This window comes from Mus caroli, unplaced genomic scaffold, assembly GCF_978045245.1.
Source record: "Mus caroli unplaced genomic scaffold, Mus_caroli_1 scaffold_15, whole genome shotgun sequence".
NCBI lineage: Eukaryota > Metazoa > Chordata > Mammalia > Rodentia > Muridae > Mus > Mus caroli.
The window spans coordinates 100,018,509-100,041,813 of NW_028227270.1; the positions used below are offsets into that span (position 1 = coordinate 100,018,509).

Below are 23,305 nucleotides of genomic sequence, written 5' to 3' on the forward strand. Positions count from 1 at the left end.
TGGCTTCATTTCAGAGATGCAGAAATGGCTTGACATAGGCAAATCAATAAATATAATAATTACATAATTTAACTTGGCCTAAGGAATTAAATAATTTTAAATGAAATGGGCAATAGCTATTTTTTAAAGTGCCCAACATTCTCAGCTACCAGAGCAATGTAAATTCTAAACTAAAGTTCTATTTCATCCCAGCTATAGAAAGCTACAATCAAGGACAAAAATGCCAATAGATGCTGGTAAAGATGTAAGCGAGAAGCAGATGTTCCCTTTCCATGGGACTTTAAATAGGTATGGCCACTGTGGAAAACTTATATGGAAACATCTTGAAAAATTAAATATAGCACTACCATATGAACCAACTAAACCATTCCTGAGCATATACCCAAAGAACTCTGTATCCTACCATAGCCACATTTGTACGTTTTTGTCTATTGATGCTCTTTTCATAATAGCAAGGAACAGAATCACCCTAAATGTCCATCAGCTAAGGAATGAAAACATGTACTTCATATACACAATGGGATTTTACTGACCATCCAAAGTTTCTGCTGCTGCAGGTAACACACATTTGCTCTCTTTCAGGAGTGTTTCTACTTTTGTGTCACATTAAAGAGTTTCAAGGACAGGGATGGGTAAGTTCCAGGTAAATGAAAGAGCTCCATAGTGGAAATGCTTTGCCTTTCTTCCTGAATTTCTGATCCTAAAAGTTGTCTTCCAGTTATGACCTTCAACCACTTACAAGTACTTACTGAATAGCCACATGTGTTAGAGAACCGAGGGACGTGTGGCTTCATTATTTCAAGAAGAGCTAGCAACCTCATAAAAAACAATAACCAAACCAAACCAACAACAAAAAACCTTGAAGGTGTAAACAAAGAGACAAACCAAATTCCTGAAACTTACTCCAGGAGAGACCTGTTATGCAACCCTCTGGCTTGGGGTTTGGATGGAAGCCCTTTGTCCATTCTGGGCTATCTACTCCACTTTGATCTTCTGCCATTTGTTTTTATTTTTCTAACCCCTCCACAGGACATCACAAAGAGGGTACTGCAGGGACATCCCACACAGCCAACTCTGTTACTCCATCCAAATGCTTGCTGCTTCTCTGCCCAGATAGATCCTGGCCCCGGGGAGGTCGGCACAGGCCTCTAGCTGATGTGTCCTTTGGCTCTTTGGGAAAAGGAAAGCAGGAATGGGTTGGAGGGACCACTGGTAAACACACATTAGTTAGTGAGTCTAACTTCTGGAGGGAGAGCTAGCTCCTCTGCAGGCACTCTGTCTAGTTGTAACCTGTTTGCTGTCTGTACCCAGGGGAACCTGGTGTAGGGACTGAGGAGATGTTACCTGGCCAGACCAGTGTTGTTCTCTTTTGCAGTGAAGGCTGGAAGCCATATCTGCTTCTCTGTTGTGAGCTCCCTGAAGTCAGGGGCTCAGGCTTTCGCCATTGGATTCCATAGCCTGACCTAGTACTTGGCTCACTGGTGGTGATCAACATGTGCTTTAAGAAAACGAAAGAATCATAGACTGTAAGGAAGACCAGAGTGAGCCAGGGAAAGAAGATGAATTTAGTTTGATCCTCCAGCTTCTTCCTTTGCTACTAAATGGCAATAGAACAAATTCCTTTACTTTGTGAGCCTCTGCTTCCTCATCTGTAACAAGCAGACAGCCATATTTGCCTTTTTGGGTTGCTATAGAGATGAAAGGAAACAGAGAGGAACATATCTTGCACCAGGCACAGCAGACCTTAAGGGGTATACATTCTTTACTGCAAAGTCCTGGGTGGCTCATCGTCTCTAGACAGGGATATAGGTCCTCTCACAATGTATTGTTAGTGACTTTGGAGTCCTGGAGGGATGGATCTAGGTAGGGACTGGCCCATGAGCAACTATGGCTCATAGAGTGGCATGCTCTGCTTTGAACTGATTTATCTGTACTTCATTTAGAAGCATATTACTTCTGTGGAAGCAAATGAGCTTTAGTCCTATTGGGCTTTGATCTCAGCACAGGCTGGGGGGGGGGGGTCAGTGAATGGCCAGGACAAGGGGAAGTTATGTGAGCGAGGAGACCTCCAGCTGGCTAATAATCAGTTATGCTACCTTAAGCAAGTCTCATGTCCATTCATGGCTTGTCTTTCTTGTTTTCCTAAAATACTAGACATATGGCCACTGGGAGTTGCTCCAGATACTGCCTCACGCTTTGTTTACCTTGAGCCACAACCACAGGCCAGATGCCTATATGCATCATATTTTTAGGGGTATACATGGATACATCTCTTCAAATACTGAGGGGGAACTAACACTAATGCGTAGTTTAGCAAAACCCCTTTTACTCTGGGCCATCAGAATAAATAGGATTGAATGTGAATTACATGTAGTTTCTTTGCAAATACACAGCTATGCTGTTTCTTCTGCACAAGGCTGTGAGAATTAGCGTGTGGCATGTATTCTTGTGAGATGACTGTGCTTCTGCTCTATGCTGTTAAAAATGTCATGGGTTCTAAGTTTTGGATCTTGGTGAAGCGTATGTTTTTGTGATATAACCCATAGTTGTTCCGCACATACCTTTTTGTTGTGATGTCAGAACTGAGAGCTCATGGACCTGATTCAGTTTTTCAGTTTCACATGACTGAGTTCCTGTTGAACTCACACACCCAGGATTTCCTTCTAAGATAAACTTATTTGACATTGGCATATTATAGCAGAGTAGACCAGGGTAGAGAGTGGAAGAGGAAGAAAGCCAAAACTAAATCCCAGCGAAGTAGGCCCATTGTTATTTTCTTAGCACTGTTCTCATCCCTCTCAATGACTTACGAATTACAAACATCGTTTCCAATCATGGCATAAAGGACGATGGCTGGATGGTCTGATGCCTGGTTCCTAGACAAGCTGAGAAACATAGGGGATAATCTCAATTCAATTTCCTATTAGGAAATGGCACATCAATGAACAATACAATAAAAGTAGATTCAAATCCCAGCTAAATAGATCCAGCACCACCTTCGTAACATCGTTCACAACACTTATTATCCACAGCACAGGTGAGTTAGTTGAGTTACTTATACTCAGTTTCATAAGAAATCCTCAGAGTTGTGGGGCCAACTCAATTCACAGAGGCCAGGGCTCCCCAAGGCTTCTGTTTAGGACACTACAGCTCACTTCTGAATTTGAATACCCAAATAGAGGCAAGAGTATTAACATGCCGGGCATGGTACATCAGCACATAGGAAGCTATGGTAGAACTGCATGAGTTTGAGAAGAGTCTGAATGACATAGTTAGCTCTGGGGGTTACTGCATGAGGCTCTGTCTCAAAACAAACAAACAAACAAAAAACCAAAAAAAAAAAAAAAAAAAAAACAGAAACAAAAAACTTAAAAAAAAAAAAAGAATAGTTATTCTTAATTATAAAGCCAGACTATGATGTGATCATTATGTTTTTCTAGTTACTTCTTTCAGAGCTAAATTTTACTCAATTCAGATTCATTTTATAATCCTTTGAGAACATGCACTTTCCAAGATTACTTGCCCAAGAAGACGATCCCCTGTGTCCCGATGGTGACTAATGAAGTGTTGATATTCAGTAGAAATGATAATGGGGTAATAAATGAGAGTTTAATTCCTTTCGAGATAAGTTAACCATATTGAAAACAGTTTCTTATATTTATGTTCCACTGACCTTTCAATAAAATTCTTCAGATTTCTGGAAGATGCACCTGAATAATTACAATTAAGAAAGTAATTGTTAGTGAGTTTCATTGGCACCGTTGACGAGTGAGTCTCCCTGGCTGTCCAGACCACACTGGTGATGGCAAGTGCTTGTTTCTGGTGATTTTCTGTGATGTGCTATCTTGGACCTTACCTTCCTGGGTTCTCTGCTTATTTGCCATCCTACTAACAGAACTCAAAGCCCTTTGGATTAGTGAGTTGCCATAGATGAGTAAATGATTTAGTGGATATAAGGAAAAAGTATCTGTATGTCTACAAAGAGACAAAGTACCCCAAAAGGATCAGAGAGACAGAGAAAAGTACTCTCTGGGAGAGACATCTTCCTGGAAGCCCCCATTTAAGGTCCCTGCATTCAAAACACTGAATGCTGAAAGTTGAGACTCTGGGCAGTCAATTACTCTCTGCTGGCTTCTAGAGGGAAGAATTGCACAACCTCTTGCCAGCTCAGTGCTGATGGTGTCCTATGATGGCTCACATATCTTCTAGGCCCTTCATTCAGTTCTACTCCAGGACTCTTAATCTCTCATTCTCAGAATAATAATGAATCAAGAAGTGTTATCATTCTTTAATGTTTTTCATAATGATAAATAAAAATCAAGAAAAGCTCAAACTTTTGTTATCCTAAAATTATAGGAGCAGGTCGAGCCACTTGAGCCCATATGGGAATTTGATGTGCAGGCCACCCACAGAGCTTCAGAAGAACAAGACTGAAGAGTTATCATAGCTGGCTGGATGGGCTGACCCTCCCCATAGGCAATATTATCTAAGTCCCTTGTCTACTCAGGACAAGGATTGCCTCGCAGTTGTGTGTAGGTAGTCATAGTAGGTCTAAAAAGGCAACCACAGCTGGAGGTGGTGGTCACCTATAATATAAAAGCATTCCAGAAGCAGAGGATAGAGAGTTCAAGGCCAGCCTGGCCTGTGTAGTGAAGTCCTGTCTCAAAACAACAAATGAACCCACAAACAAACAACAACAACAACCCCCCACAAACCAAAAAATAACCACAAAAAAAGAAACAAGGAATTACTTATTTCTGCTTGTACAAAATTTTCTCTACTACAAGATCTTTATTCAGTTTTACAAAGTTTCCTAAGTGGTTTGTGTTTTTCCTTCTTTACTCTGTCATCTTGTTTCTTTCATTTCTGCTATGCTTTGGCCAGACTCAGCTCAACATCTTTCACCTGTCTAATCTCTATTGTCCTTTTCTGAAGGTGTCTCCCCAGCTGCTCACTGCTGATATGATTGCCACTGGAGAAAATATAGAAATGGCAGCTGATAGGTAATAAGAAACACAAATGATGTGGCAGAACAAGGCAAAGATTTGAAAAACTTACACATTTTATACCCTGAAATTATAGTTCCACAGAAATGGAAAAGGTTGACCCTGGGATAGAGGACTTTTATTTATTTATTAAGGTGACCCTGTGTAGAACTTACACATTACCTGTTAAGAGAAGGAGAGTTCATGTAGACCCTTGAATACTTTCTTGTGGTGTCCTTTAAATAGGGTGTATTGTATCACAAGAAGACAAGGTCTCATGATTTCAGCCTCAGCCTTCTCTAGCTGAATTTTAATGCATGTTCACACTGCTAGTTGGTGTTGACCAATACCATCAAGTACCTCACATTCTATGCATTCTCTCAACTTCAAAAATAATTTTGATGGTCTTCTAAGTGAATCTGTTAAACTTAGGACCTAACAGTAGATTCCAGATTCTTCATAGAAAAACAATATTTAAATATATCTAGAATAAGCCTTCATAAATCAAATCATTACTTCAGCAAAACATATTGATTGTTTACTATGTTAGGTGTTGTAATTGGTTCTGGATATAGATCAGTGACTAGAAAAGATACAGCCCTGTCCATAGCCCAGGTTCAGCACTAATGACCTCAACTTAGAAAGAGTAACCATCACTCAGCCCTGATGAATTTTTGTTGTCTAGAAGTGTCCATTTTGTTAGACTTGTCTTCAAATGGAAGTTAGAAATATGGGACTTTTGCCAAAAATGTACTGATATTAGACATTGGCAATGAATCCAATGATTCTAAAAGATGTTTTATTTCATGATACAAACACTGTACAGGTTAGGTTTCAAAATGATTTGATTATTGAGAGAACCACAGGACAGCATATATGACAAAATGTTGGGTCTCGGGGTTTAGAGCCCTGGCTGCCCTTACAGAGGACCCAGGTTCTGTCCCTAGCACCTACAGAGCAGTTCACAACCATCTGTATCTCCAGTTCCAGGGGATCCATTGCCTCTTCTGCCTTCTAATGGTGCTCAGACACATGTGGAGACAAGTATAGTCAGACACATAAAATAAAAATAAATAAATCCTTATAAAATAAAGTACCACATGAACACAGTATTTTCTGATTTCATGTGAGGATATACATTTTTCATGTGTGTGAAAACATTTGGATTGCTATTTCTAGAAACATTTTATGACTTTTGCCCATTTTTGTTTGGGCTAGCACATATATATTCAATATATGTGTAAGTATGTATGCACATGTATACATATGAGTTTTTATATCTGTAACAGGTTAAATATTTGTATTGCAGAGAAAGCTACAGCATGTACAGAACAAAACACAGCTGTGCTCGCGTGTGTCTTCCACCTATCTGAGCCCTCTCGTGCACAGGATGAAGCTGCATCTAATTGTTCAGAATAACTTTAAGACCCCAGATTTTTCTTTGTGTGTCATAAGAGAGGACACTACTTCTCTAAAAACTTAAGATTAAAAAAAAAAGATTTTTATTTCTCTTCTTTCTGACAACATGGTTCTGGGATTCTAGTTGCATGTCACTATGCCAAGGTAAAATTTTGCTAGTACTCTGTTTAAAGGTCTTGGTGGTTCTCCAGGGGTCAGGGATGCCACTGAGCCTTTCTTTGGAGACAGAGTTAAGACAGTAGTCTGATCAGTGTTAGTCCCTCATAGGTGGAGCCTCACATGGCTAGTTACAGCTTGTAGAACCTAGAGAAATTCTGATGAAAACGTCTCAGCATATACTGCTGTGACACTTGCTATGAGTTTCTTAAGCATGTGGCTCACTGAGGGTCTTGGGCCACCAAGCCACTCATGAAGCAAAGGTCTTTTAATAATGGCTATGACAGGATGTTAGGACACTACTTCTCTAAAAATTTAAGATTAAAAAATGATCTTTATTTCTAGATTTCTAGGGTTTTCTAGATGTAGATGTCTTCTGCCAGTGAGGCTTCCACCACTTTTTGTTTGGATCCACCTTCCTTTTCTGCTCTTTTGTGTGTACTGTCCATAGGTGAGTATGTTGATATGTGTATCTGCATGCAAATGTGGAGGCTAGAGGAGTATACTAGAGGTTTCCCTCTACTATTCTCTGCCTAATTTGAGAGAGGGTGTCTCACTAAACCAGAAGTTGGCCATTTTGACTAGTCTGCCTGGCCAAGAAGCTCTTGAGACCTACCTGTCTCCCGAATGCCCCTGAATGCTGGAGCTACAAGCACAAGTAAGCTGTCTAGCTTTTCATATAGGTGCTCAGGATTTGAACACAGGCACTCATGCTTGTAGAGTCAACACTCTTACCTACTGAAACAACTCCTTGGCCCCTTTCTGCTCTTTAAAACATCTGTTACTGAAAGCACAGTGCTGATTTTGTGAACTTGTCTTAAGCCTTGACTCCTGCCATCTGCCGCTGTGGCTCTTTCTCATCATGAGCGGGAACTCCTCTAAAACCATCCATTCACTCAGGAATGGACTCTGGTCTTTCCCTCCTCTTTCATGAGGTTTCCTATTTTTCTTTTCTTTTAAAGCTAGAGATGTCCAGGCACCACCCACCTCTTCTGACAGCAGTATCCTGTTTTCTTCAGTTCATTACATGACTAGTCTAGTAGACCATGCCTGCATATCATCTGCCAACTTCCTTTCTCCACATAAACTAGATTTTAAATGGTGTAGATTTTTCTTATAGTTTTATAATTCATCAAGAATTTTCAGAAGAATAATTTGTTAAAAAATGATAATTTTACATTTTTCTTTTCTAAAAATGTTTGTTTGCAATAAACAGCATCATTCAGACTAAGATATTGATCTTGAGCCCCAGATCCCAAACATTTAGCAATTATATGTTGTGACAGTTTCTGACAGTGTTTCTACTGAGGATGTTTCACATTACAAATGTTCCAGTTACAAACAAGATAAATTCCCTAAAATTATTTGAATAGGGTAGACTATGCTTCCAATTGTGGCTGCGTTCTACCTCCCAGTGACTGTGCTTTGCAAGCACTCTTTCCCTGTGTTGAGAGAGGGAGAACTTGGCATCTCCCCAAAGCTGTTTTCCTCTCAGGCCCTACCCACCACACTTACTGTCTCCTTACACCTTTTAGATACTGCTCAAACTTTAACTTTGCTGTGAAATCTACTTCTCTAGAATTAGGTAACTCTCACCTCCAGAGCGTGCAACTTACTTTTGTCCTGGTGACATTCCAACAGAACTATGATTATTTTCTTGTTTGTCTCTCTTTTGGTTTTGTTACGATCTCCATGGAAGTAGGGCCTTTACCTTGCTCATCTTCCTATTTCTAGAACCCATTGGAATACTGAACAGGAACAAAGTAAAGAACAAAGGCAAGGCACATTCAGGCTCGAGAGTATTTAAGATGTCAATAGACAGAGCAGATAGCTTTCTGTTTGATGTCTTTTATCTGAAGCTCTAAACAAAACAGATTATTGAAAAGAGATGACCTATCCCTTCACCACACTGATAAGTGCATTTATTTGAAGTAAAAACTTTGTAATGCAGGTGTGCTGATGCTAGCTTGGTGAAATTTCGACAAACAGCAGGACCTGAATTTTTCACATGGTTACTGTCATGAGACTTGCTCCTTCCTGAACCAGTTTGCCTTGGTTTCTTTTTGTTGAGGTGATACAATACTCTGACAAAGGCAACTTTGGGGAGAGGAATTTACTTTAGTTTACAATTCAAGCATGGCTCATCATGTCAGGTAAGTTAAGAAAGCAGGAGCTTGAGGTACCTGGTTGTAACCAGACTATATCAATAGTCTAAAGTAGAGAGAAAATAAATTCATGCATGCTAGAGCTCATCTCTCTTTCTCTACTTCTGTATAATCCAGGATCCCTGCCTAGGGAATGGTGCTACCCATACTGGCTTGATCTTCCCACCTCAATTAATGTAATCAACACCCCAACCCTGAACATGAAAAGAGGCTCATCTCCCAGGTGATTTTAGACTTTGTCAAGCTGGCAATTAATACTAACCATCACAAGGATGTATGATGAAATCTAAAGAAATAGTTCTCCATTGTTTTAGGATTTGTTGAGTTCCAAACTCTTGCAAGAATTAAACACAATGAAAAGCTAATACATATGAAAGAGTAAATTTTCTTCTATATGATATATGTGTCATATTGAATTTTTTCTCTTAAAAGTTCCTACTATTATTAAATACTGTATATTCAAGATATATTGGATTCTTATAAGAATACAATTTTGAGCTGTAGTCACTGAGTGCTTTTATATCATTTTGTTTTCAGAGTGAGTATTTAAGACTTGGACACTAAAGACTTTCTCTAGTGCTTTGACCACATTATTTCAGACTCCCCAAACAGAAATGTCCTAGATGTTCTGCTATAAATAACCTTTTCCATCTCCTTTCAAGGTTTTGGGTTATGATCAAATATTCCATCCAATAGTGGTGCTCCCCACATGATTCCTCGGGCCCTATTTCAGTGTGACACAGGTGACCTTAGAAATTCCCTCCAGTGCTGTTGTTGTAGCTTTTGAAAGTATTTTAAACATTTTCATTTTGAAATGATTGCTAAAGTTCTAAAAAATAGGACAAAGATATATACATTTTTTACCTAGATTTTTCTAAATATATACATCTGCAATAATTACAATGATCAAAACTACAAAACTAACATGTGAACGGTACTTTGTCTAATCTGCATACCTAAGTTAAATGTCCCTGATGACCACTTTCTTGCCTAGGTCTTCTAATTCACTCTACTTGGATCTCAGGCCTCTTTAGTCTGCCTTAATCTGGAAAGATTGCTTAGTCCCTGTCCTTATGACCTTGACATATTTTGATGGTACTGGCCAGTTCTTAAGTGGCTTTCAGTTTGGGTTTGTCTTAATGTTCCTCATGACTAAACTCAGGTTATGCAATTATTTTGGCAAAAATACAATACCAGAAGCTCAGTTAGCTTAAGGTACAAAACTTATTTTGTTCCAGAATAGAGATCATGGGAGGTCTAAAAATAAGGAGTCCTTACGTGTGGAAATGAATTCAGCTTAGCTTGCAATAATATACTTTTTATAGTTCAATTATAGTTTGTCTCTTTATCCTTTTCTTTTTTGCTTTTATTCATTCTCAGGGAGACAAAGAGAACTGGCCCAGAGTGTTGAGTTAAGGTATCTAATTCTGACAATTCCCCCGGGATTGCCAAGACAATCCAAGACAGAAAGATGGCACTAGAAAGGGGAAAGTGTAGCATGGCTTTTGGGATTGTGACCTTCAGCAGGAGACAGATATGATTAAAAGTCTATCATTGATGCGGTAATGGATCATGGGAATGTTATATAACTTTCTGAGCCCCATTTTCCTCATCTACAAAATAGAGTTGCTTTGTGGATTCACTGAGAAGAGAGCACATGTCTTTAGAGCTGGTACCTTTCCCCCCTTGAGTTTTATCAGTTAAAAATAAGATAGACAATCAGTAGTTGGGTGTAGTGAAATATGTGCAAGGTAGGAATTCATGAGAGAGGGGATGCCTTAGTGTCCTGTATTGTGATTTACAGATATGGTCCTATCAGCTTTGTTGATGGCTACCTTGTCTGCTGGTGGTATGTCACTGGCAGCAGGAGACATAACTCTCTGTTGTTAGCTGTAACCAAGAGGTAGACTAACTTTACAGAAAAGAATTTCAGGATAAGTCAGTATTAAGATTTTTTTTTTTTAAAGGACAGCAGGCAGTGGTGGTGCACGCCTTTAATCCCAGCACTTTCGAGGCAGAGACAGGTGAATTTCTGAGTTTTAGGCCAGCCTGGTCTACAGAGTGAGTTCCAGGACAGCCAAAGCTATACAGAGAAACCCTGTCTCAAAAAACAAAATAATAATAATAATAATAATAATAATAATAATAGTAAAATAAATAAATAAAGGACAGAAGTGCACACCCAAGAGTAGATATATGTTTATGAGGAGAGAGTGGTTCTAAATGTCCTAAAATAAAGTATGCAAATACAGTGTGTGTAGCTTTTGAAGTTACGTTGTTCAAAATATAGAATCAAAAGATTAACTAAAAATGTTTTGATATACTTATTTTTACCTAATAATTTTTTTCTTTAGTAAATTATAAAGTAGTTCATGTAGTATTTCTACACAGGTTTATAGAAAGGAATGCTAATGGTATGAAAACGTAAGCCACAAAGGTCCAGAGGTCACAAGAGGTCAATAGACGTGTGTGTGTGTGTGTGTGTGTGTGTGTGTGTGTGTGTGTGTGTGTGAGAGAGAGAGAGAGAGAGAGAGAGAGAGAGAGAGAGAGAGAGAGAGAGAGAGTTCCAAAACAGGAGTCTGGGCCCCTTGTAGACAATTTGGTTAGCTGTGTGGTAATTCTTGACTTTTAGCCAGTGAGACAGTCACACCAGAGCTACCTGGCCTGTTTTCTTATGTTTCTCTAATTTTTCCTGTCTTTCTACTCTACCTCTAGGGTAGTGGTGTGCCAGGAGAGCAGAGTTCAGTGTCCACTCAAAGGCTAAGCTATGGGCAGCAGGGAGCTGTCATGCTCAGTTTCTCATTCTGTGGGGAAATCACCTCTGTTGTTCCTCACTCCTCCACTCATTTAACCCCAGGGCCTCCTTTCTCAGCCCCACTGAGGAATTTTCCCTTCACCCTCTGTGCTCCAGTCTCTCTCTTCTGGACCCTGTTTACCTGGTCTTCTCAACACTTTCTTAAATATATTTTATTTTTAAATGATTTTTGTTATTTGTATATGAATTTGTTATTTGTGTATGAGTGTATGAATGTGAGTATGTGTATGGATGTGTATGCGAGAGTGTATGAGTGTGTGTGTGTGTGTATGTGAGTGTGTGTGTGAGTATGTGAGTATGTGAGTGTATGTATAAGTGTGTGTATGTAAACATGATGGCTATAGTCAGTTGTCAACTTGACTATATCTAGAATGAACTATAATCCAGAAATGGAGGGCACACTTACGATCTAGATCTTGAGGCTGGAGACACAGGCTTTTAATCCAGACCTTGAAGCATAGTGGCCCTGAAAAGCTTAGGCCCAAGCAAGGTGATAGATACATGACTTTAATCTCAGGAGACATAGGCAAACAGACCTGTAAGTTCAAAGCCAGCCTGGGACAGAGCAAGTTCCAAGTAAAGAACCGGTTAAGTCCTGTTGTGGAGGTACACACCTTTAATCTGGGGCAAACACCTTTTGCTGGAGGCCTACATAAGGACAATGGAAGAAAGAAAGCTGAGTCCTTGTTGGCCATGTGAAAGGGAATTGTGTGACATGTTTTTCTGCCCCTAGAACACTGTGACCTTCAGGACAGTCATTAAGGCTGTGGAAGAGAACTTTGAAAACATGAGTTCAAAAATATATAATTTCTTTACTATGCAAAATATAAGGATGCATAGAGGCAACTGCACTATGAGGCAGCTTGTCAGAAAAATACAAAGGCAGGCAGATTCCTGAATTCAAGGTCACCCTGGAACAGATCAAATTTCGGTCCAGGGGTAGTCAAAATTGTAATCTTAGGACAGGATTCCACCCAACCTAGTTTATTGTTTATTCTTACAAAGGCAGGCAGATCTCCAAATTTATTTTCAATGTTAAAAACTGTGTTTGTTTTCTTTTTCTAAGAATCCAGTGGTGGGACTGAGGTCAGGGAATGCTAATTTGTGGGTAAACAAAGGGGAACCTGGAGTAAATGACTGAATTGATATGTAAATAAAGGGCTGGGCTTTGTGGTCTGTATGAGGTTAGCAGAAAGCAGTTCTTTTTTTAAGAATTTTTTTTTCTAGCAAGTGTTGAGCTGTCTGGAGATCTCTGGAGAATAAACACAACTCTTTTAGAATTTTTTTCTAACAGGATTTCTGTTAGAAATTTTTCTAGCAGCTACCCAGAAAGAACTGCTTAGAGAGTGAACACAGATCTTTTAGACATTTTTTTTTTCCTAGAAAATTCCACTTTTTTCTTTTTTTCTAGCAGCTTTTCTGACTTTGGTCAGAAAATACAGTGAGCATGTGAGTGTGTGTGTGCACACAAGTGTGTGTATGTATGTGTGTGTGCATGTGCAAATAGGGGTGCTTCATCACTTGTGTGGAGGTCTCTGCTTCTGCTCTTGGTATCTGGTTTATATGTCAATGTCAAATGCTTATGTTCATGGCCCGAGTCTGTATTTCTCAGGCTGGCCTGACTTTTGTCTCTTTTCCTAGCTTCTCTAGGTCTCTTATTCTTCGGAGGCTTAACCAAACCCAGAGGTAGGAACAGGTCAAGTGAAGTTTCTTCAGAGTGTGGAGTTTGTGGCATTAGTGGAGAACATAAGAGTTTCATGACCAAATTAGCTTTGCAGCAAGGAGAGGGGTGGGTGTGGTATACAGGTGAAGAGGCAAATTTGAACTTAGGCAGTTTACAGTCTCCAGTAACTACTCTGGGCTTTTCACAGGGATCCCTGCTCTCCACTTTCTCTGTAATGCGCACACAGGGAGAGAATCCCTCTGTGGTGGGAAGCTTAATCCCATGGAAAAACATGTCTTCAATATTTTAGCATTTCTGAAAGCAAAAACCTCCTAATCCAGGTACTTATATGAAAGTTTTGCTGGACTTGCAAAAACAAAATGAGAAAGATTGTCAGTGCAGAGTTCGAGGCCAGCCTGGTCTACAAAGTGAGTTCCAGGACAGCCAGAGCTACACAGAGAAACCCTGTCTTGCATCCCCCCTCCCTGCCCCCCAAAAAAGCTTTATATCACTTCCCCTAGTCCTTGGTCATCACCAAGTCATCCTTTGCCTCTGTGAATTTGGGTACTTTAGACGCTTCAGAGAAGCAGGGGCTTCAAGGTCCAGTTATCGCTGGGTAAGGCAGGATTCCCTTCTTAAAAGGCTGAATAGTATTGCATTGCATTTACATATATTTTCTCCATCCATTTACATGTTGGTGTACATTCAGCCTCGTTCTACATCTTGGTTGTTATGAATGATGATGTAATGAACAAGGGAGTGCCAGTATCTCTTTGAGAACCTGTACTTAATACCTTGGATAAATAAATATTTATAAGTGGGATTGGTTAATCATACAGTAATTCATGTTTTCATATTTAGAGAAACTATCCTGCTACCTTCTATAATGGATAGATGACTTTACATTCCTCTTTACATGACTCTGAGTTTTCCATGTCCTAGGTAGTCCTCGTCATTAGTTTTTTATATATACAATGGCCATCCCAGCAGGTGTGAGGTGGTATCTTAGAGTGGTTCCTGCCTTTGATATTAAGGAAATCACTGTATTCTAGTTGTAAAGGACCATGGTCCATGCTTTAGTTCTCTTCAAAGGTTGAAAATAACTTGAGAGTTTTTAGGTTAAAGAAAAAAAGTGTTAGTTGGGCAAGTCCCTGCTTACCAATGCTAACTGAGGGGGGCATTAAACAAATGGCTCCTGGCCTCACATGCCTTCTGATTCCTGTCCAGCCATGAACTAGACTTAAAGAAAGTGACCCTCCTTAGGCCCAAGAAAGCTCAACTTCAGCCTTGACAAAGAACTTGTGTGACATATTTGGCTCTTCTGGGTGTGGGGGAGGGCATGGAATCAGTCAAGAACACAGAGGGCTGAACCTGCTAGTTTCTGCATCCTCTGTAAGCATGAATCATGAGGAGTAGTGAACACTCAGATGTGAAGAGTGGAGCACTGTAGCATGAGTAAAAGAGGTCGCTCTGGGCACCACTGCTTCTAAGACAGCCTCCAGAGATGGGTGCTAACTACCTCCCATATGGTCTATTTTCTAAGGGATGAGCTCTTGGTTGGAGTCATGGTGACATCTCAAGCTCAGTTCTCCTACAATTTATCAAGCTTCAGCCCTCATCATGGTCCTGAGCTCAAGACGCCAAGGCTATTATCCAGCCCCTCCCCTCAGCAGTCCTACCATCCTCTGGAATTCACCCCTCACCCCTCCAGTCTGCCTCCAGTGCCAGTGGAGTGCTGAGGAATGGCCCTCTTGCTTCCCAGTCCTGGCAGGGTGTAGCCCAAGGACTTCCTGTCCTAAAGACTCCTTTCCTTATCTGGTTCATCTCTCTGTTCCCTACCTTAGCTCTTGCTCTCAGTCATAGACTTGCCATCTTTAGTTCATCATTTCTCATTCCCCTCCCCTTCTGCTCTCTTCCCAGGAGGAGGAACTTCTGCCTCCAGATCCCTCTGCTGCCCCATGCATCACTGTTTCCTTCCTGCCTGCCTGCCAGTGTTTGCAAGGACCTGGATGCCTGGCCTATGCACTGCTGCTCCATCTTTGAGAGTCCTGGCTCATACCATTGACAAATCTCTTTTATATTTACTTGCTATGTTTTAGGACCTTTGACATTGAAATGTGACTGATTTAAAACTACTGGATACATAATAGTACAGATGTGACTGGCAGCCATTGTTTCTATGGTGCTCTGATGGTGGATGTTTGAAAATGTTGAAGAAGCTGTGTCTCCTGATCCTCCTGTTGCCCATATCTCCACACCAAGCCCTGTGGTACTCAAGTATTCTGCTGATATCTCTTTTATGTATGGTTGCCTATCTGGGTCTAACAGGCCCGGGCTTTATGATGCTTATACAATAATAATATGGCAGGAAGCTAGAACTGTAGTAGCCAAGGGGGCTGTCCTTACTCATTACTACACTGACTTTGGATTCTGTGCCTCTCCGAAGAAGAATGGGAGTAGACGATCCACTCAAGCAGGCTTGTCATCCAGGCCACACCAAGTCAAGATTCTGGTATCACATCCCAGGGACAATCCTAAAGTCAGTTCTATTTTTATTCTTCAAGGAAAGATTTTGTAAGTTAACCAGAGGGGGAGGTCTCTGTTTCCTGGATCTCACTCCCTTCTCTGAGAGGTAAGGTGAGAGACTAGCCAAAACACAGCACTGGGCAGCATACTGGTCACCTCTTGTCCTGTCTGTTTCTGCAGGTTGGAGCTGAAGAGACCACTGCAGATCACCTCCCTTGCTGAATATGGAGAAGATAGGGTGGGGCTGCTCTTTCCTAAGCCTGACATCAAAGCATTATTCCTAGAATCATAGGGACTCCCACACTTCACATTCTAAAAGGCTCTGCGCATATCTGCAGACACGTAAAAAAATATTTTATATAACAGTCAAGATGAAAATAGGAGCTGTTTCTTTAATTCGTGCCACACAATTTAAAAGAAACTCTTTAATATTCTATTCAACTATTTCTTCCCCTTTTTCTCTTTCTTGCTGGTTCTGAAAAGTAAAAGCAGCCATAAATATGCAGAATGTGGAGAGCTGACTTTTCCGATACCTAATAAAAACCTTGGGGAGTAATTGAAATAACTTGGTGTGGGCAGTCAGGTTACACGCTGCATAATATCAAAAGAAAATTCACAGCAAGGAAAAGCAGCAGAAAATAGGAAGAGGAGCTGGAGAATAAAAGCAGGACATTAGATAACGGGTAACTATGGGAAACTAAAAATATCCTCTTAGAATTCCGTTCTTAGAAGATCTGATGAGACTTGTATTCAGAGAAGCAATAATTCGAGACAAGGTGAACATTTGTATAATTCTGAGGAATGCAAATTGAAGAAAGAGAAAGCTCCCCTCCTCTCCAGCTTCCACTCACTGAACAGACAAAAGCTGGGACTTTGCCCTGGACTCACTGTACACTTCTTTGTGATGAGTGTCTCTTCCTACCTCCCTTTGCCTTTTGCTGTGAAGCGCCTGAATTTTAAAGGAGTGTGCATAGTTAAGGCAGCAGAATACACAAGGACTGGCTAGCCTTGGTTGCTGGGAGTAGTCTTTGGAGCATCTCACTCTGGTCATCATGAGTTTGTCAAAAGATTGCCAGATTTTGGGTGGGAAAACGATATTGACATATTTGAGTCTTGAGATAGAAATGTTGACTCTGAAGTTACACACAAGGAAAACAATTAGAGCATGCTTGTCTGAAGAGTCAGACTTCTCATCACCCTGCCTTCACTGCATACATTTATCCCATTACTCTTTCCAGACTCAATTTATATATATGAAATATTTCAGAAAAGTAGAGTTGAAGGGAAGAAAGAAAGCAACCAATCAAAATATCTCAATGATCCTTGACTTCATCCTACTAATTTTTTTTCTTAGATGGAGCTCTTCCCCATTTCCCTTTAAAAATATGGTAAAAATTGAACTATAATATCTAATTTATGGTCTAATTTTTCTTAGTCTATATTTTATCTTTCCTGTTTAAAAAATAGATTATAGGTCCTAATGTCCTAGAGCTGCATACAAAATGAGCTTCTGTTTTTTTCCCCAGTCTATATTGAAAGCAAGTCTCTATTGAATTGGGGGCTCTTTGAGTCTCTCACAACAGCAGAAAAGTGATGTTAGGAGTTTATATCTGTAGGGGTTCATAAGCAAGTCCCTTGTGCATTTTTCACTCTCTACTAGTTGTGTTCACACATAGAGCAAGGCTAACCTTTCTCCATAGACCACTGAAGGTCACAGGCAGGAAGGAGGCCTGACTTTCATTGGTGTCTGAGTAGAGTTACACAGGGTCAGCAGAAGTTTTTGTCATGTAACTTTCTATCTCTGTGACATGGGTCAAGGCTGTTGACCTGTCCAAGTCTCCTTTTTCTAAGTTGCAGCAATGTGGGTAGACTCATATTTTTCTCATTCCGAGAAAAATGTTTTAACATATTGGGTAATTGAGTTGAGTGTTGTAGTGAATGTATATGTTAGAAGTTTTCTTTCCCATTTCTACCGTAACACTTCCAGAGTGACTGCAATCAATGATATCTTAGCTCTGAGAAAATACAATAATACTTGCTGAACTGTTTATTGTGTATAGGACTAGTGGAAATATACATAAAGGTACATACTTAAAGTGAAATATGTTTCTCAACACTTGGTGGGAGTTAAGTAAATGCCAGCTACTATTAAACAGTTAAGACATCTTTTCATTCTTAGAAAAGTAGGGCATTCATTCCACGTAGAGTACTTATTCTAAGAAATATAGTATATTTTAGGTAACACATTTAGTTAAAACCCATACTTCTTGGATACTTTCTGCACATCTTTAGTCAGTGAGAGATGGTAACTCATGGGCATTAGCCAGGCTATGGTTTATTAAGCAGGGGTCTTATGAGTCTCTTAAACCAGTATGGTGGGCAGACTCACATGAGTAAAGTTTAAAACTCTGACCTCTGAAGAAATGTGGGCAAATGCTCTCCAGGGCAGAGTAGAGCTTTTTTAGTGACCTTAGTCACTTGTTTAACCAAGGCTCACTTGGGTCACCCTTCTTGAGCTGTGAATCTCTGCATTTGCCTGAGAATTACGAGAAATCTTTTCACTGTTCTGTGACTGATCTGGCCTCCATAGTCTCTTGTCTGCATACTCTTCTCTTTTTCTGTGTATAAATGTCTGGAAAGCCAGAAGACTGTGTTCAGAATGGGTAGTGCTGTTGGAAGGGAGACTTCACTGTGTTCTGGCTGTCTAATGCTAATTTTTGCAGTAATTCCCAAATAAAGTCAGTTCTTACATGTGAACGCATAAGTGACAGGCTACGCACCATTCTTTGAGATACTCTGATAGTCTCTGTGATTGCAATGGTTTCTCTTTCTCAAACGACGGTAAATGGAGTTTTCTTCAATTCTGAAACAAATACACAAGTATATATTTAATATCCAGATAACTCAATGTTGATATTAAAAGGAACATGTTTCTGTACTGCTTTTAGAAGTGCAGTAAAAATGAACTCAACACACTCAGGCTTTACTGACAGTTTCTTTATGCTGTGAATGTATTGTTGGGTAGACTGTGACACGAGGCATACCCATAGAGGAGGGTTGCTGTTGCTATCGAAGTTTTGCCTTTGTTTAGGTCCCTGCAAAGTCACATCTTTCTAATACCTCCACCAAGAATGGTTGCTGCCATTTTTCAGCTACCACTCATCTTTACCGTTCTCTTACCCATTCTCTTATGTGAAAGTGGAAGACATTTCCTTTCTTGGCTGCTGTGAGACTGTGAAAGATGCTCTCGCCTTGGGGGCCTGCTCTTTTCTGTACACATGTGTGTTACAGAGCTTGAAGAAGCACTTGTGTTCTCGTGGAACAATGACTCCATTTCCTGTTTCCCTGTGCCTAGACTGTCTGACAAATCTTTGGATAATGCAATTGAACTAGAAGTGTGAAGTGGCATTTCTAGTAATCTTTATTAGGGAACACTCTGAAGACAACACCTATTCTTTCTTTCTGAATTCCCTCTCTGTATTCTGCTGCCCAGAATAAGAACACTACTGTTTTGGACAGTCAAAGATCCACCTTAGAAAGGCAGAAGCTGGAGGATCCTGTATCCCTGAGGAGACTGGGTAGAGTAGAACTTCAATACTAGTCCTAAATTGCATGCCTCTGAGCTTTTCTGTTTAAGAAAAGCAAACTCAATTTTTATTTTATTCAAGCCATACATTAAATCTCTTCCACTTGGAGCTGAATCTAATATTAATGGACACATAGCTTGGAGACAAATTTGACACCACTATTGGGTTATAATTATAGAACTTTTAAGCAATTTTCTTGGCTCCCTTTTGCACTATCTTTGATTTTCTATTTTATTTTGCCAAGATTTTAATTTAATTTGAATGTAATTTCATGTTATGTTGCCTGTATTTTTATAGACTTCCTAAAATCTTCTTTGAAACAAGACTATATATAAACTAATGAATGATAATTTAACTCATAAATATTCCATTACTGTTAAAATGCATTTCCATTTTCCCAAATTTGTATTTAACATCCTTGCATACAATCATTCTTTTTTCAAGCATTATGAAAATGAAGCTCATTGGATTACAGTACTTAGTAACTGTCTCAAATCATTCAGGGAGGTCAATGTGGATGACGTTTAGGTTCTTAGGGTGCCTGGGAAGAGGCCTTCAGGAAGGCTACAGATGACAGAAGAGGAGGAAAAAGAAAAAAAGAAAATAAACAGAAAGAATACTCCCAGACTTTTATGAAGCCAATCTCATGCTAATACTAAAACCATGTAAAGACATTACCCCCACCCACCCACCCAAAAAACCTCTCCAAACTACAGGACAGCATTTCTGATGAACATTGATTCAATAATGCTCAATAGAAACTTGCAAACTGAATAAAAGCATACATCAAAAAAATTATCCATTACAACCAAGATGGCTTTACCCTGGAGATGCAGAGATGGTTCAACATACTAAAGTCAATAACTGTAATAAACCACAAGGTGGAAAGACAACACTCACAGGATTATTGAAGTAGCCTTTCCTATAGAAAGGCCTTTGGCAAAATTCAGCATGCTTTTGTGATAAAGAAAATCTACAACGAGTCGAACTGGAGGGAATAGACCTCAGCATAATGAGATATATATGAGAAACCTACAGCCAGCTTTATCTTTAATGGTGAAAACTTGTAGCAGTCCCACTGAAATTAGAAATGAGATAGGGCTATCCATTATTCCAGGCCCTTTCAATATTGTGCTTGAAGCTCTAGCTGAAAGAAAAGAATGAGTGAAGAAAATCCAAGGAATTCAAATAGACGAGGTCAAACTATCCCTACTTGCAGATGACATAATATTTATTCCTAAAAGATCACCAAAATTCTACCAGAAAGCTTCAAGGTGTCTGGTAAAAGTCATTAGGAATCATACTACTACCGACCTAAAATTAGAAACAATACTTCTAATTCTGTTTCTACCTATGCATTACAGCTTAAATGAAACCTTCCACCTGGGTTGACAATTCTCCTCCTAAAGAGATGTAAGCTACCTAATAAAATCCAAATACCAGGCATAAGGAGCTCTTTTTTTTGGGGTTATTTGCAGACTAACATGGCTGGAAAAAATCTCATGGGACCTCAACCCTAAACAAAGAACTACAGGCATCTGGGGAATGCTGAGGTGAAGATAAATGGTCCTCCTCAGGGAAGTCCTCCAATGGGTTATCCAATGACAAGTGGTCATCTCAAATGGCTTATCCGACCGGATCACATGGATGCAGGTAGCATTATACATTATACAGGTAATTAACGAAAAAGAGACTATGAATTTGAAGAGAGTGAGGTTGGGTACCTGGAAGGGGCTTTTGGGGGAAAGAGAAGAGGGGAAATGATGTAATTATAATTTTAAAAAATTACTATTATAAAAAGTCTATAAAGGGGCTCTAGTGAAAAAGGGGGAGAGGAATCCAGTTGTAGTTGGTCGTACAAATGAAGCTCTCTTGGATCGTTCTTTCCAGCACAGCAGTATGGTAAATCCCACTAAGAGACTAATGACAAACAAACCTGAGCTATACTCTAAGACCCTATCTTGAAAAGGAAACAATAAACAACAACAATAAAATAGTCTGCTAAGCTCAGCCTGAATTCCCACCTCTCTAAACTATGAGATCTTAAGAAAAAAAAAAAAAAAGCAAAACTGCTTCTTTTTTTTTTCAATTTTTTCCCAATTTTTAATTAGGTATTTACTTCATTTACATTTCAAATGCTATTCAGAAAGTCCCCTATACCCCCCGCCCACGCTCCCCTACCCACCCACTCCCACTTCTTGGCCCTGGCGTTCCCCTGTACTGGGGCATATAAAGTTTGCAAGACCAAGGGGCCTCTCTTCCCAATGATGGCCAACTAGGCCATCTTCTGCTACATATGCAGCTAGAGACACAAGCTCTGGGGGTACTGGTTAGTTCATATTGTTGTTCCACCTATAGGGTTGCAGACCCCTTCATCTCCTTGGGTACTTTCTCTAGCTCCTCCATTGGGGGCCCTGTGTGTTCCATCCTATAGATGACTGTGAGCATCCACTTCTGTATTTTCCAGGCACTGGCATAGCCTCACAAGAGACAACTATATCAGGGTCCTTTCAGCAAAATCTTGCTGGCATGTGCAATTGTGTCTGCGTTTGGTGGCTGATTATGGGATGGATCTCTGGGTAGGGTAGTCTCTGGATGGTCCATCCTTTCATCTTAGCTCCAAACTTTGTCCTTGTACCTTCTTCCATGGGTATTTTGTTCCCTATTCTAAGGAGGAATGAAATGTCCACATGTTTGTCTTCATTCTTGATTTTCTTGTGTTTTGCAAATTGTATCTTGGGTATTCTATGTTTCTGGGCTAATATCCACTTATCAGTGAGTGCATATCAAGTGACTTCTTTTGTGATTGGGTTACCTCATTCAGGATGATATCCTCCAGATACATTCATTTGTCCAAGAATTTCATAAATCCATTGTTTTTAATAGCTGAATAGTACTCCATTTTGTAAATGTACCACATTTTCTGTATTCATTCTTCTGTTGAGGGACATCTGGGTTCTTTCTAGCTTCTGGCTATTATAAATAAGGCTGCTATACTGCATGGTACTGGCATAGTGACAGACAAGTAGGCCAATGGAATAGAATTGAAGACCCAGAAATGAACCCACACACCTATGGTCATTTGATCTTCGACAAGGAAGCTAAAACCATTCAGTGGAAAAAAGACAGCATTTTCAACGAATGGTGCTGGCACAACTGGTGGTTATCATGTAGAAGAATGAGAATTGATTCATTCCTATCTCCTTGTACTAAGGTAAAATCTAAGTGGATCAAGGAGATCCACATAAAACCAGAGACACTGAAACTTATAGAGGAGAAAGTGGGTAAAAGCCTTGAAGATATTGGCACAGGGGAAAAATTCCTGAATAGAACAGCAATGGCTTGTGCTGTTAGATTGAGAATTGTCAAATGGGACCTTATGAAACTGCAAAGCTTCTGCAAGGCAAAAGACACCGTCAATAAAACAAAAAGGCCACTAACAGATTGGGAAAGGATCTTTACCTATCCTAAGTCAGATAGAGGACTAATATCCAATATATATAAAGAACTCAAGAAGGTGGACTCCAGAAAATCAAATAACCCCATTAAAAAATGGGGCTCAGAGATAAACAAAGAATTCTCACCTGAGGAACTCCTGAAAAAATGTTCAGCATCCTTAATCATCAGGGAAATGCAAAACAACCCTGAGATTCCACCTCACACCTGTCAGAATGGCTAAGATCAAAAATTCAGCTGACAGTAGATTGCTGGCGAGGATGTGGAGAAAGAGGAACACTCCTCCATTGTTGGTGGGATTGCAAGCTTGTACAACCACTCTGGAAATCAGTCTGGCGGTTCCTCAGATATTTGGACATAGTACTACCGGAAGATCCAGCAATACCTCTCCTGGGCATATATCCAGAAGATGTTTCAACTGGTAATAAGGATACATGCTCCACTATGTTCAAAAAAGCTTGTTTTAAGCCACCTAGTTCAAAGTACTTTGTTATGTGGTAGATACCTAGAACAGATGACTATGCAGTTCTAGA

The 23,305-nt window shown here is 39.9% G+C and overlaps 1 protein-coding gene across 1 annotated transcript in view; it reads right to left on the reverse strand.

Moving 5' to 3' along the window:
* Aoah (acyloxyacyl hydrolase) overlaps nt 1-23,305 on the reverse strand; it is a 217,269-nt gene that overhangs the window by 24,750 nt on the left and 169,214 nt on the right. Inside the window, exons 13-15 of the mRNA XM_021180609.3 lie at nt 18,510-18,592; nt 3,674-3,710; nt 2,811-2,885 (exon numbers count right to left, since the gene is read on the reverse strand). Of these exons, the coding sequence (XP_021036268.1) occupies nt 2,811-2,885; nt 3,674-3,710; nt 18,510-18,592 (195 nt within the window). The remainder of the gene's footprint in view (nt 1-2,810; nt 2,886-3,673; nt 3,711-18,509; nt 18,593-23,305) is intronic.